The sequence below is a fragment of the Chelonia mydas genome, chromosome 6 (genome assembly GCF_015237465.2).
Source record: "Chelonia mydas isolate rCheMyd1 chromosome 6, rCheMyd1.pri.v2, whole genome shotgun sequence".
Classification (NCBI taxonomy): Eukaryota; Metazoa; Chordata; order Testudines; family Cheloniidae; genus Chelonia; species Chelonia mydas.
The window spans coordinates 17,863,836-17,879,564 of NC_051246.2; the positions used below are offsets into that span (position 1 = coordinate 17,863,836).

Sequence of the window (15,729 nt, forward strand, 5' to 3'; positions counted from 1 at the left end):
AGAAAGGAGCAGGGAGAAATTTGTGGCTCAAACAGCATGCTCCTGTGAGAGCAAGTGGCACCTGCCAGACCTAGAAAATGTTCATACAGAAGGGTGGAGAAGTGACATAACTTGCTTGCATTCACCCAAAGCTTTCCATGCATCAGCTGCTCGCTACTAAGTGGCACTAGCCGGTGAGTAAAAGAATCAGGGCTCAGAGGTCGGACTGGTGTTGATATCATCTGTGACGTCTCCTGTCTAATAACAGCTGGATCTGGGGTGAGCATTTAGTGCTGCCATAGGTTGGTGCCTCCAGCTCTTTTGAAAACATAGAAACAAGTGGTGTCACCCTGCCACCTTCCCACTCCCACAACATCCCCAAGCAAAGAAACAAAGTATTCTGGCCCAGCCAGTGAAAGGGAAACAGAAATGGGACAAAATTGGGTTGCACAGGTTGGAGAGAATACAATCTCTGGGAAGGAAGAGGTAATCCTGACTATTCCCATGGCCCTTTAGCCTTTCCTTCCTCTTTACAACCACATAGGTTAGAATGGCGTTTAGATTGAGAGCTTTCAAGACCTGAAGGGATCATTATAGTCATCTAGTCTGACGTCCTCTATAACAGAGGCCATAGAATTCCCCCCAGGGATTTCTGCATCAAGCCCTATAATTCCTGTTTGCACTAGCCTGAATTTATGCTTCCCACACTGGATCTTGTTATACCTTTTTGTCTGTCAAATGAAAGAGCCCTCTACCCTTTGAAATAGTTTTCCCACTTACAGATTGTGACCTCATCCTGCTTTCCAGTGCTTGTTAACACTTAAAAAAATCTAGAGCCTCTTAACATGCCAAACCTAGCAGCAGCTGGGAGTATTATCAAAACTGGACCCTATGGGGTTAGTGCTGTACATTGCCATGTGGGAGGACCCGTAAATGTCTCACAAAATGGGATATAGGCATATGTGCCTCTGCAGCCATCTTTCTTTTAGAGTCTTGGGAGATTATTAACTAGTCTTTGTGTTGTTAACTAGAGCCGGTTGACAAAATCAAATTTTTCCACAGAAAAATCAATTTTCCATGGAAATCTGAATACCAAAATATTTTTATTTGGAAATGATGACTCATAGGAGTTGTCATTCCTGTGCCTCATTGCCCCCCTTTTTCTCTGTAGGCCAGAAATCCTGGTCAGACAACTTCTCCTATGGCACACCATGGTCCTTCCTCCTGGAAATGGAGGCAGTGCATCATGGGAGTCGTTGGCCATGGTGCATGATGGGAGATGTAGTCCTGCCAAGGATCTCAGCCTGCAGAGGAGAAAGGTGATATGTGGCACCTGAACTACAAATCCCATGAGGCACCACAGCAGCATAGCTGAATTGCAATATTTCTGGTTTAGTGCTTTCAGTTTTATGACAAAAATGTGAAAAGTTCTGTGCAAAGGAGACCCTTTCCACACACACAAATATCCACTTAATGGAAAACACAATTTTCAACTGAAAAACAGTTTTAATAGAAACATTTTGGCCAGCTCTTTCATAAATGCTTTTGGGTCTGATCCCATGCCTTTGAAGTTAATGGGAATGTTTCCTTCACTTCACTGGGAGCAGGAGCAGGGCCTTTGTGCCAAAAGACCTGAGTAAATTTCACAATCTATCAGCCCTAGGATAATCAATTACACAGCTCTGGAAAATTCCATCCTGAAAAGTTAAAGATCCAGAAAGTTAAAAGCACCTGGAAAAGAAGGGGTGGAATGGAGACACTAGAGCTCCGTGGTTGAGATTTTAAAAGTTTAATTTAGTGGAAGTTGTGTGGCTGAATCCTTGAGTCAGCTTTTGGAATTGTAACCCTTATCTGTGGGTGTTGCTCGTGCTCCAATTATAGCTGCATGAGAAGGACAAAATCATGACAGGGACTCAAAAGGGGTTGAGCAATAAGTAATGAAGATTCCTACTCAGCATGGCCCAGGGGCTAATTTTGGAACCAGTATTATTACATATGCTTTAATCTGGGCCAATCACTCTTTTATGCAGCATCTTCACTATCATGGCAGCACCAGGAAGCACAGCCAATGGGGTGCTTGTGTTCATGCCCCCAAACAGCACTGGCATCGTCCAACAAGGCCAGGGCGTCTCTGGTGGCATTTTTCAGACTCCTGAGATGGTGCAATGTGGGCCTCAGCAGTTCACAGTCATGAACCAACTTGGGAACCAACCTCTTGGGTCAGTGTACCCCAGGAGTCCCGCTGAGCAGGTCGCGCAGCTGAAGAAAGTAGGGATGATGGAAATATTCCTCAAAGCACAGCCCAAGGCCCTGGGGGTAAGTGTGATCTTTGCTCTGAGTCCATGAGAATGAGTCATTTCAATGCAGAAGAGCCTACACAGGTGGATGAAGGCCTGAGCATGAGCAAACTCCAGACTCCACCCTTTTCTTTTTTACTTTAACCAACAGCTTTATGGGAAGGATGCTAAGAAGCCAGTGCCATCAAGCGACTTGGAATCTCTGGGACCAAGGGTAGATCTGACCTCTTCTTGAGACTTCATTGCTTTGTGGGGGGAAGGGAATGAGAAGAATACATACAGGGTTCCAGGGGCAGTGAATCCTGCCCAAACAGGGAGAAATGAGGATTAATTAAGCAAAGGGGAAACAGTGGGGGAAAGGATGATAAATCAACTGTTTCTGTAACTAAATGAATGTAACAGCCCCAAGCTGGCAGGGGCCATCTCGGGGAGGAAGGGACTGCAATTCAGCTGGTGTAAATCGATGTAGCTTCATTGTGCTAATTCACTCCAGCTGAGGATCTGGTCTGAGAAAGAGTAGTTCAAACCCAGGGTCCCTCTCCTAGTTACTGCAGTGCAGAGCTGATTCCATTCAGCCTTGAACTACTAGTGAAATCAACCAACCTGCAACTTCTATCCATCAGTCTAGAGGGATATGCCAATACTTCTTCATTTATTTATAATTATGTAAATAAATAGGCAAATAAATTAATAGATTAATAGATTTTAAGGCCTGTAGGGACCACTAGGATCATTTAGTTTGACCACCTGTGTATCACACACCAGAGAACTTCCCTGAGTTAATTCCTATTTGAATTCAAGCATATCTTTTAGAAAGGCATCCAGTCTTGATTTTAAAATTATCAGTGATGGAGAATCCACCACAACCCTTGGTAAGTTGTTCCAATGGTTAGTTACCTTCAGTGTTAAACATTTGTATCTTATCTCCAGTCCAAATTTGTCTAGCTTCAACTTCCAATGATTGGCTTTGCTAGACCTTTGTCTGCTAGATTGAAGAGCCTGTTACTAAATTTTATTTCCCCACAGAGGTGCTTATAAATTGTGAACAAGTGAACCCTTAACCTTTTTAAGATAAGATAACCAGATTCCTGAGAATGTGCCAGTTTGGACTATCTTGTTGCAAAGTTAGGGCTCCTCTGGCTCAAAAGATCCAAAATCTCTGCTGGTGTACATAGTCACAGACCCATCCTTGTCAGTGGAGTTTTGTCCCACAGCAGGGAATTTGTTCGGAGTGGTTACTGGATCAGTGAATGTCAGTGTGGTGATGTCAAGGTTCCTTTCCCACTCTGAACTCTAGGGTACAGATGTGGGGACCTGCATGAAAGACTCCCTAAGCTTATTCTTACCAGCTTAGGTTAAAAACTTCCCCAAGGTACAAACTTTGCCTTGTCCTTGAACCGTATGCTGCCACCACCAAGTGTCTTAAACAAAGACCAGGGAAAGAGTCCACTTCCCCAAAAATATCCCCCCAAGCCCTACACCCCCTTTCCTGGGGAAGACTTGATAAGAATCCTCACCAATTTGTACAGGTGAACACAGACCCAAAACCCTTGGATCTTAAGAGCAATGAAAAATCAATCAGGTTCTTAAAAGAAGAATTTTAATTAAAGAAAAGATAAAAAATCACCTCTGTAAACTCAGGATGCTAAATACCTTACAGGGTAATCAGATTCAAAACATAGAGAATCCCTCTAGGAAAAACCTTAAGTTACAAAAAGACACAAAAACCAGAATATACATTCCATCCACACTGTTTATTTTACTAGCCATTAAACAAAAGGAAATTAATGCATTTCTAGCTAGATTACTTACTAATTTAAGGAGTTGTGAGGCTGCATTCCTGATCTGTTCCCGGCAAAAGCATCACACAGACAGACCAAACCCTTTGTTCCCCGCCCCCCGCCTCCAGATTTGAAAGTATCTTGTCCTCTCATTGGTCATTTTGGGTCACGTGCCAGCTAGGGTACCTTAGCTTCTTAACCCTTTACAGGTGAAAGGGTTTTTCCTCTGGCCAGGGGGGATTTTATAGCACTGTATACAGAAAGGTGGTTACCCTTCCCTTTATATTTATGACAGGTGATCTGTGGGTTTCTTGTCTGTAGGGTTCCAGTGTTGAAGCTGATTGTGGTGTCCAGGAAGTTGATGTTGGTGTGGGAGTGTTCCAGAGAGAGTTTAACAGAGAGGTGAAGGTTATTGACATCATGGTGGAAATCTATGAAGGAGTTTAAGTTGTCTGTTCAGAGGATGAAAATACCATCCATGTATCTCAGGTATATCATTGGTTTCATGGTACATTTTCCAGACATTCTTCTACAAGATGGCCCATGAAGAGGTTGGCATACTGGGGACCCATCCTAATGCCCATGGCTGTTACTATGGTTTGACAAAGTGTTTGTAATTGAATGTAAAACTATTATGGGTGAGGATGAAATGGATGAGTTTGGCGATGTGTTTGTGGTAGGTATCTGAAGGTTGTCCATTGTCTTGTAAATATTTAAGGCAGGCAGCTTTGCTGTCATTGTGAGGGATGTTGGTGTATTGGGAGTATCAAGGATGGCATTCTGAGGGACTTCATTGATGTTGCGGAGTTTATGAAGGAAGTCAGTTGTGTCCTGGAGGAAGCTGTCCCTTTGTGTGGTGAGTAGTTTGAGGATGGTTTCTGTGAGACCCTATATTCCTTCAGTAAGAGTGCTGTGGCCAGATATGACGGGTCTGCCTGGCTTCCCTTGTTTGTGTATCTTGGGAAGCATGTACAAGGTCCCTGGGGTGGATTCATGGTGGATGAGTTTGTAGAGTTTCTCTTGGAGCTATTTGGGGAAGAATTTGAAGATTTCCTTAAATTCCTGGGTAAATTGTGGTGTTTATAGTAGGTGGTGTTGGAGAGTTGTCGGTTGGCCTCATTAATGTAGTCATCATGGTTGAGGATTATAATGGCAACCCCTTTGTCTTCTGGTTTCATCACTCTGGTGACTAGATTTCAGGGACCGTACAGTTGTCGTCTCGGCAGTGGAGAGATTGTGATAGAAGTGGTGATTGTTAAGGATTTCAGTAAAAAAAATTTGAAGCAATCAGTGTAATCAAGAGTAGTTTCGTCTGCTCTGTGGTATCCAGTCTGATGATTTTTTTCTGATTGTCAGTGATGATGTGGTAATTATGAGTAGAGTCATCAATTCTTTGAGTGGAGATGGTAGAATCATTTTTCTAGTTCTCTACATGTTAGTATGGTATCAAGTTCTGTTGTAGGGCAGAAGTGCAGTCCCTTAGAGTACAGAAAATTTCAGCTGCAGTTAGAGACAGTCTTTGTGAAATGATGTTTGGCTGTTGGGTAGTGTCAATGTTGTGGCACTGGTACCCTGGTTTCTCCTGGAGGTGGGATTGTGGGTTGTGGAGTAGTTGTAGTTGGTTCCTCTTTTTGTTTTTGTGTTGAATGCCTGTCATCAGTTTTCTTTGAAAAAGTTGTTTTGGATTTCTTGCATGATTTCCAAGTAACTTTCCTGGGTTTTTAGTTCCAGTGTGTGGGAGCACATGATGATTTCTTGCTTGAGATGCTCCCTTCTGGAATATATGAGGTTCAAAAAGTAGTTCCTTCATTTTTCTGAAGTCCATCTGCAGAGCTTTTCAACATATTTGGAATTATATGTAGTGGCCAGAGGGTTATGATGGTGAGATGTCTGGGGATAATATTTTCTGTCTTGACTTTGCTCAGGAAGTAGATGTCACTCTTAAGTTTTGTTTCCTTTTTCTTCATGTTCTGGAGTTTCTACTTCAGATAGCAAAATTTGTTATCTTCCATTATTATATGCAGTGTTGTTGTAGCTGTGTTGGTCTCAGGATATTAGAGAGACAAAGTGGGTGAAGTGATATCTTTTATTGGACCAACTTCTGTTGGTAAGAGAGAGACAAGCTTTCAAGCTTACACAGATTTGCTTCTCTGATTCATTCTTTGGTGGTGACTCCCATCACTGTTAAGGGGGCCATTAGGGGAACCACATTTTTTCAATGGGAAATGTAGTTTTCACAAAATCAAAATTTTCCATTGGGAAAATCTAAACAAAATATTTTGTTTTGGGTTGGGACTTCCCAAATCAAAGTGCTTCAGTTTGTCAAACTGAACTGAAATGTTTCCTCTCAGGTCAGTTTGACATTTAAACGGCATCCACCTGAGCTGCTACAAACCTCAAGGAAGTTGTAGTTCAGAGGGTGGTGTCACTCCTCCCTATAGGACTGGCTCCCTGTTCCAAACTACATCTTCCAAGACGCACTGCGGTCTTCTCTTTTACTGAACCACTATGGTATGTCATGGGAGTCCCATGATTCCACAGATGTAGGTGTAGTCCAGCTAGGAAGTCTAGCCCATAGAAGAGAATGGGGGCACTAGGCACCCCAACTACAATTCCCATAAGGCAACACGCTGACTCAGGTGGACTCAGCTCAGTGTTAACCAAGCCTAAATGAAATATTTCAAGTCAGTTTGACAAGCTGAAACGAAATGTTTCAACATTTCCAAACTGAAATTTTTCAGTTTTCAGATTAAAACAAGTCTCTAGAGATTAAAATTTCCCACAGGACGGAATTTTCAATTTCCGATCAGCACTGCTTAGGATATGGTGCTCCACTCCTCCACCAGGTGGCAAAGAATTGGCTCCTCTTACTACCCCATTGTCTTCCCACAGGCCATCCAGATCCTGACTGGGCTGATGCACATTGGCTTTGGGGGTGTCTCTGCAGTTTTCATCCGATACTACGCTTCCATCTCTTTTATTGGAGGATATCCCTTCTGGGGAGGACTTTCTGTGAGTAGAATAAATGAAAGCATTCATAAAATGATGGCATGGCCACATGGATAAATAATCACTGTCTATCATTAATGCTCTACCCATCTATCAGGACTGAAGTGATACACATAAGATAAACAAAGGGCAAGATGGACACTTCCAGAATCTTAATGCACTTTCTAAACATGAGTGAAATACACCTCATAAAACATTAGTGAGTTAGATATTATTATCCCCATTTTAAAGATGGGACATCAAGGGGCTAATGGAGTCACCCAAGGTAATGCAGTTGGATTGTGGCAGGAGTATAGAATCCAGATCTCCTGATTCTCCTCATTTACTTCAAACTTCCTGTATGTATCAAGAGACAATGCAGACTGTAGCTATGGTCGATAAGAAACAAATACCTAGTACAGCACTACCAAACTCAACCCACAAAGGGAAAGTGACAGCGTGTGGTCAGCTCAGGAACCTGCAGCAGATGTGACTCCACTGGGATATGGTAGAACGTTAGTCCATCTAAACTAGCATGCCTCTTAGTCTGCTGCCACGCTTGCTGCTGTCGCTTGGTAGATCATTGGCCCATCTAAGGTGCTGACCTATTTTCTGCCGTTACAGCAGATCATTCATCTGCATCATTCAGTGCCCCAGACCAGGCTTCAAAATACCTTCCCCATGTTTGTGTCACCTTAGACCCCCCACCCAATAAAACCCACCCACATGCACTTGAAAGACAGGTGCCTTCCACCAGCTACCACTCTCACAATCCCTGCTATCCCACCTTGCCTGTTCTACATGTTGGGTGTCCTGGCTTCTCGTTTTGAAAATCTGCTCATCCTATTCACCAAAACTGTCTTGTTGGGCTGCTGTTAAGGACCAAGCTCCTGTGAAATCCCTGCCTTAACCCCTCTGCTGGCCCAATGTTGGCACTCAGACATCGGTGAAATCATTGGCTCAGCACTTCTGCCTACTGGGCTGATGTCAAAACCCAAGGCTTTGTGAGGTCACTGTCTGAGCACCTCTAGTTTACTAGGCTTAGGTCAAGGCTCAGGTCTCCATCCTTTAGTGAATCTCCTGGCTGAACTAGACCCTGTTAGGGTTTATCTACCCAGAGTGGGGAAAGAACCTTGGCTGATGAGCAAAAAGGGCAAATCTCCTGCCAGGTTCCAAACCAGGGACCCGTTCAACTGTCAAGTGAAATTGGTCACTGGTCTGCCATAGAAAGCAGAGTGTGGAGGTGACAGCAGGGGTCACTGCAGGTCTGGACTTTATTTATTTTATTTAGCATGTACATAGTCATCTAGCCAAGCGATGGCATCTTCAATGGCGTGATGCAGTTCTTCTAGGCCACCGCTGGACTGAGGCATGTTAGCACTGCTGGGAGGTTGTGGAGGACAGCACTGAAATAGCAGGGGGTACTGCAGGTCAGGCTTGAGATGTGGAGATGCTCAGATACCATGGTGATGGGAGTACTATACAATCTCCATAAATAGAGAAGTAGGCGTCAGATGGCACAGCTGCACTGAGTGGAAGATGGGGTGAGGAACCTGGTGACTTCCTGAGCTCTTCTCAGGACCATCCTGTCATTGCTCTATTAATGGAGAGAGGAGCAAGAACTCAGAAGGAGAAGAGAAGAAGAGGAGGAGGAGAATCTGTGGGGAAGGATTATGGTATGGGTATCACCTTAACTGATTAGATTGAAGTGAACCTGGATGGCAGCATTATTAGATGGAAAGTGCTTTCTAAGCACTAGGTATAATTATTATGACTGCCCCTGCTGAGGGAAGTGTGTCATTCTTTCCCTTTGCTTCCATCACATACAGCCTGTCTTGGAGGAGTGATCATTCTTGTAAGTGTGAAATATGAATGATGGTTTTCTCTTTCCTGGGCAGTTCGTCATTTCTGGATCCCTCTCGGTTGCAGCTGAGAATCATCGCAACACCTGTTTGGTGAGTTTCTAGATATTGTTTCCTCCACTTCCCTAACGTGGGGGATACTCAGAGTTTAGCTCTGCTTCGCCCAGGGCACTATCCAGGAAGAGAGTTGCTGATGAGAGAGCAGAGAGCTTGTTGATCAAGAACATGGAGAAGGAATGTTGGAGAGGGAGAAGGTGAGGGAGGTAATATCATTTATTGGACCAGCTTCTGTTGGAACATGTGTTGGAGAGGAAGACAGAAGAGACCAATAGGGAGCTGGAGGAGAAATGGGGATACTTTAAATCACTCCCTGCCGTCTGCCTCAGTATTCTTAGTGATGCTGAACTGAGAGCCAGTAGAGCTAATTCCTCACTCTGCTGGAAACCTTGGGCAAGTCTCTTCACCACTCTGTGTTTCACTATCCCTCTTGTGTGTTTAGATCATAAGCTCTTGGGGGCAGGGACTGTATATGTGTGTGTATGTACAGCACCCTGCACAATGAACAACCAGTCTCAATTGGAACCTCTAGCTGTTATCATAGTAAGAGTCAGCTGGGCTTATCTAACTTTCCCAAAGAAGTTCAGGGTTTGAGTTGAGTGTAAGGTTCAGGCTGGTTCTTATATCTTCTTTCTATTAAATTTTTATTTAAAATTTTTCAGTATATACTGTGACAAAGTTCCTCCTCTACCTTGGTGGGTCTTGCGCTTATTGGCGGATTTGCTCACCTTGGAGCTTCGCGGCAGCCCTCAGTTTGGCCGTTTTCATGAACCCACAGTCCAGGTCAACTCCTCCTGTGTCTGACCAGGAGTTGGGAGGTTTGGGGGGAACCCGGGCCCACCCTCTACTCCGGGTTCAAGCCCAGGGCCCTGTGGAATGCAGCTGTCTAGAGTGCCTCCTGGAACAGCTGTGTTACAGCTACAACTCCCTGGGCTACTTCCCCATGGCCTCCTCCCAACACCTTCTTTATCCTCACCATAGGACCTTCCTCCTGGTGTCTGATAATGCTTATACTCCTCAGTCCTCCAACAGTATGCGTTCTCATTCTCAGCTCCTAGTGCCTTTTGCTCCCAGCTCCTTACACACACATCACAAACTGAAGTGAGCTCCTTTCTAAACCCAGATGCCCTGATTAGCCTGCCTTAATTGATTCTAGCAGCTTCTTGATTGGCTGCAGGTGTTCTAATCAGCCTGTCTGTCTTAATTGTCTCCAGAAGGTTCCTGATTGTTCTGGAACTTTCCCTGTTACCTTACACAGGGAAAAGGGACCTACTTAACCTGGGGCTCATATATCTGTCTTCTATTACTCTCCTGTAGCCATCCGGCCTGACCCTGTCACAATACAAAATAAATAAACTATATGGACACTTTTTTCACAATATAGTAACCATTTGCTACCTAATCTTAGCTGTACTTGAAACATTTAATTATTCATATGTATATATATAATATGAATGGTTAAAATATAAATCAATTATTTGTATTATACAATTTACAAACAAGCAAAATTTGTTTATAAAAATCCAACTAATTAAACCAAAAAAATTAAGTTAACCTAAAGAATAGAAGCAAAGTTCAGAGCAGGGGATTAGAGATGCGGAGGAAATGAAATGGGTAAAGAGGAGGGAGAAGTAAGGGAGCTCATTCGTTTAACAGGATCATTCAAATACTTCCAGGAGAGCATCCCATATCTCTGAGAATTTTTCTTGGGTATGTCTGTTACAATACACACGTCTTTCCATGGTGGCCACACTTATGATATCTATGCTCCAGTCATCAATTGTTGGTCATTCTTTGGATTTCCATGCTTGTAGTACTGGTCTCGTAGCAATTACTAGTGCTCTGCTTAGCCAAAGTTTTTCAGATTTATTGACCTTCCAATTAACATCCATTAGGGTTAAAATTACATTTTTGGCTGGTAACACAATTTTATCTGACAGGAAAAAGGTGACTCTGCAATTAAGTTCTGCCCAAAACATATGAGTGCTGGAGCATTCCCAGAACACACAGGTGGGCTGGTTCTTATTTTAACCAAACCTGTTCTCTGCCTACACACAGCCTGACCCTCTGCACGTCTCTTTCAGATGAGAGGCAGCCTGGGAATGAACATCACTAGCGCCATCTTCTCAGCCATTGGGATCATTCTCTTGCTAACGGAGCTAATTATTAATGCATCAAATTACAGCTACACCTATGAAGTATTTTTTTTGTTGGTAAGTGACCAGACTCTGCCATAGAATCATAGAAGTATAAGGCTGGAAGGGACCGAGGTCGTCCAGCCCATCCCCCTGCACAGAAGCAGGGTTACGTCTACCTGGAGCATCCCTAACAGGTTTATTTAAAATACCAGGTACCTGGAATTGTCACAAGCCTTTGACCCCAGGGTAGAAACTATCCATGTGTTCAGCTCCAGACTTTCTGATTTGGTTCTGCTGGATAAAGCCAGTGTCAAAACTCCCGTCAATGTCAAAAATCAGGCAGGGAACATGTTTTTCTTCTGTTTTTACAGCACGAAGCACAATAGGGTCCTGATCTATGACTGGGATTTCCAGGTGCTTTCAACATACAAATTTAGAATAATTCCTGTTGATTTCAGCAGGAGTGGACCCAAATGTCTGTTTTATTTTATTTAACCCCACTTTGCACGGATGGGGCACTGAGGCACAGGGGAATGAAGCCACTTGTCCAAAGTCACATGCAGGAAAGTGGTAGAACTCAGAACTGAACCCAGCTCTTCTGAGTTGTAGTCCAGTGTTTGAGCGACTAGGCCACACAGCCTCCCCTAGGCTTTAGGATCTTCACAAATGGCTGCATCTCAGGGACATTGATTCCTGTAGATCCAAGAGAAAACAGAAGTCTATGATCTCCTGACTGTGATGTGGCTCCAGGCATCACAATTACCAGGGCTGCTGAACAGTTTCAATGAGGAGAAGAATTCTGTGTGCCTGGGAGGAGGGAAGAACTGGGACCGAATTTCTGCGTCCCCAGAATTGGACTCCCCACTACGTTCCCTTGGAGGGAAAAGAGGGGTTTTTATGTACCTCACGGCACCCCTGTGCAGTGTGTTACCTCTAGCAGTCAAAATTAATTAGCATCCCCTGTGGTTTTGTGCTCTCCAGAGTGCCGGGAAGGGGATCACGGTCATGCTGCTTTTGTTCACCATCCTGGAGTTTTCAATTGCCGTCTCAACCTCGTACTTTGCATCCCAAGCCATCTGCTATACCCCCAACACCGTGAGTCTTTCAGCTCTCAAACGGGACGTGAGTCAGAGCATGTGTTGAATGGAAGAGAAGATGTCTGCCTGAACGAAGCGCCCACCCTGATGGGAGGAGCGTCCCTGGGGAAGGACCTGAATGTCTCTTGGGGGGCACTGAGGGGGGAAAGTGACAGCCCTTGAGTTTGGCTGGTTGAAAATTTGGTCAAATAGTTTTCTTGATGGGAAATTGGGGTTTTGACTAAATGAGAATTTTAGCAGAAAGCACCTGCTTTCTTCACAAAATATTTCTGTTTTGCCAAAACACTGAACACCTGAAAACAAACTATTTAAATACAAAGTGGCACCATGCTTCTTGATGGCAGTTGTAGTTCAGCTGCGGCATGCTCCCATTTTCCTCTATGGGCTGCGTTCTCTAGCTGGACTACATCTCCCATGATGCACCATTGCCAGGGCCCCTGTGACACATCCCCCTCCTTTCCCCAACAAAGGGAAAGTGGTAAATCATGGGAGATATAGTCCTGCCAGTGACCATGGCTCTTAGAGGACAATAGAAGTTGTGACGCACCGTGGTTGCATGTTGAATCAAAATATTTTGGCGGTTGACAGACTTTTGTTGACATTTTTGGTAGAGGAAATTGCCCATTTTCTGGCCCTTTTTATCCTGATTCCTAACCAGGCTGCTAACACCATGGTCCAAGTGAATGAATTTTTTTTATGGGAGGGGGAAATAATCCCAGTTTTCACTGCCACCACATTGACCTTCATTGTCAGTGTTTTAATTTCCATATATCAGAGGGGTAGCCGTGTTAGTCTGGATCTGTAAAAGCGGCAAAGAGCCCTGTGGCACCTTATAGATTAACCGATGTATTGGAACATAAGCTTTCATGCATGCATCCGACGAAGTGGGTATTCACCCATAAAAGTTTATGCCTTAATTTCCACAGGGATTCATTTTATCTCTCTGTGCCAGGTGGGGAGGAACAGGAGACTGTAACTGGGCCAGAACCTGAACTGCAATCCCTCGTTTTTGTGGGAAAGTCACTGGCTCTCCCCAGCAGAGAATTCCCTTGGCACGGAATTCCCACCTGGCACCACCAGCCCTTACTCCCTTGGTGGAGGGCATGCACTGAGGGCACGGTCGGAGTCCCTTGTATTCCAGCAATACCTTGGGGGAAGAGGCGCCATCTTTCTCAGTTGCTGGGGGGTGCTCAACCCCCATTCTGCCCCGGCCCCAACCCCACTCCACATCTTCCCCAAGCCCCCGCCCCGCCTCTTCCTGCTCTGCCTCTTCCCGCCCTGTTCCGCCCCCTCCCCCAAGCTTGCCCCTCACTCCTTCCCATCCCCCACCCCTAGCACCTCCTGCACGCCGCTGAACAGCTGAGCACGGCAGGCAGCAGGCTCTGGGAGGGAGGGGAAGGAGCTGATCAGAGGGGCTGCCGGTGGGCAGGAAGCACTGGGGAGAAGGGCGAGAAGCTGATCGGGGGGGCTGCCAATGGGTGCTGAACACCCACTATTTTTCATGTGGGTGCTCCAGGGCTGGAGCATCCACGGAGTCAGTGCCTATGCTTGGGGGTCATCACCAGCCTTGATGTTTTAGAGCAGCTGTTGGGACTAACACAGAGCCAGCCATGGAGTCATGATGCTGCAAACTCCCCTCCCAAAAGCTACAGCTGTGGACATTCCCTACAGGGACAATGTTTCTAGCCAGACAGCAAAATAAATGAATCCAGGCAACAAAAACTCCTTGTTTGGGGTCAACTCACTGCTGTGATGCTGGTGTAGAATCTGACCTTCCCAAAAGCTGTCTGCCTCCCATTCAGCAGTTCTCAGGGCCATTCCTCTGAGCACCTTTGCATAACAAAGGGGGTAGCTGAGGTGAGGTTGACCCTTGTTGACCTGGGAGTAAGTAATCTCACACACTGATGGAGTAACATTTTCTCAAACTGTGGTAAAACTGTGTTTTTATGAAGAAAAAAACCCCCTGTTTTTATCTAAATTTTCCACAGACCTTTTTTATTTTTTTCAGCAGCAATTGTAATACTAGAATATTTTGACAAAACCAAAATATTTCAGTTTGGAAATACTGCCATGGTGCCTGATAGGGGTTGTAGTTTGAATGCCTCATGTTGCCATTCTCTTACATGGGCCAAGCGCCTTGGCCTGACTACAACTCCCATGATGCGAAATTGCCTCCCCTCTTGGTGAGGGGAGGTTGTTGTATCCTAGGCATCCCTGGTCATGGTGTGTCATGGGAAATGTAGTCTAGCTTGTGTTCCTGACCCATAGCGAAGAATTGGGAAACCAGGCGACCAAACTGCATCTCCCATGAGCATCTCCAAATTGAAATCTTTTGGATTTCAGGCACGCTTTTGGGGTGAAAATTTAATTTTTCCCAGGAAACGGGATACTTTTCATGAAATATTTCACAGAAAAGTTTGGGGTTTGTTCATTTTGGGTTCTTTTTGTTTTGTTTTTTGGAGGGTTTTTTTGTTTTGTTTTTGAAAATCAGCATTTCGACAGGAAATTTTCAAGCATCCCTAGCAAGGAGCACAGAGGAATGCTCTGTGGCATAGTGAGACCTACCACATTAACCCTTTAAGTGCATCACAGCAAATCTGCTGCAGTCAGGACCCAAGAGAACTTCTAGTTTCTTTATCCAAAATGTCATCACTATATCAAGAGACCAGAGTCATGTTCGTGACGCCTGAGACCCATGCAACTACACAAAGAAAATCCTACCAATAGTGAGTAGGGGGTTGATAGTGATGATAGCACAGATTCATCCTTGTTGTAATGCCAGTCACTACAGGAGACTTACACCAGGGATGCACCTGTCCCAGTTATACCAACTAGAGGGATTAGGAAGACGATGGTGGTAGTGTTGAAAAATGTGTTGATGAAAGGGAGTGGAAGAGTGAGGAAGGTGATGGGGGTGAAGAATGTGAGGAAGATGATGGAGCGAGAATGGAGGGGTGAAGAAGGTGATGGCTGTGGGGGTGAGAATGGAGATAATGATGTTACCAGTGAGGACTGATCTCTTTTGTTCTGCAGGCCATGTTGTTCATGCCATATGTTGCCAATGCAAACGTTGGGGTTCCTTCTGCACAAATGGCCTCTCCAGCACCTCACACCAATGTGGCTTAGACCCCAAAGACGAGACCGAGTAATGGGCTTCATAATGAACTCCGACAAGAGATTGCTCCAGCAGTGGCTCCTATTGAAAAGTAAAATCCAATGTAAATGAATTACACAAAGTTCTGTATTAATATGCCTAGTAAGGAATCTATTTGTAAAAAAAAAATGTATCAGACTCTTTTTGGGGGGGGGGGGGGGTCTGTATTGTTACAGACATACTTGCTGACCGATATTTTGAAATAAATTACCAAAAAAATTGTAACTTGCATTAGTATATTGTGATATTTTAACAAATAAAATATATGCAGAATTTTGAAGAATTTTGAAATATTGTGTGCAGAATTTGTATCTTGCATTAGTATATTGTGATATTTTAACAAATAAAATATATGCAGAATTTTGAAGAATTTTGA

At 44.4% G+C, this 15,729-nt stretch overlaps 1 protein-coding gene across 1 annotated transcript; it reads left to right on the forward strand.

The window, feature by feature from the left end:
• Positions 1–2,022: 2,022 nt before the first annotated feature.
• Positions 2,023–15,370, forward strand: LOC102931491 (membrane-spanning 4-domains subfamily A member 15-like). Its single transcript, XM_043549608.1, has 6 exons — positions 2,023–2,295; positions 6,950–7,069; positions 8,944–9,000; positions 11,049–11,162; positions 12,084–12,197; positions 15,233–15,370. The coding sequence occupies exons 1-6, from the start codon at positions 2,023–2,025 to the stop codon at positions 15,323–15,325; spliced, it is 771 nt and encodes a 256-aa protein (XP_043405543.1). The 3' UTR covers positions 15,326–15,370.
• The last annotated feature ends 359 nt before the right edge of the window (positions 15,371–15,729 follow it).

Bases quoted from the DNA above. Each gene is read 5' to 3' on its own strand.
- LOC102931491 (XM_043549608.1), top strand. From the start codon at position 2,023: ATGGCAGCACCAGGAAGCACAGCCAATGGGGTGCTTGTGTTCATGCCC. The intron at 2,296-6,949 runs GTAAGTGTGATC...GTCTTCCCACAG, and splicing joins CACAGCCCAAGGCCCTGGGG to GCCATCCAGATCCTGACTGG. The intron at 12,198-15,232 runs GTGAGTCTTTCA...TTTGTTCTGCAG, and splicing joins TCTGCTATACCCCCAACACC to GCCATGTTGTTCATGCCATA.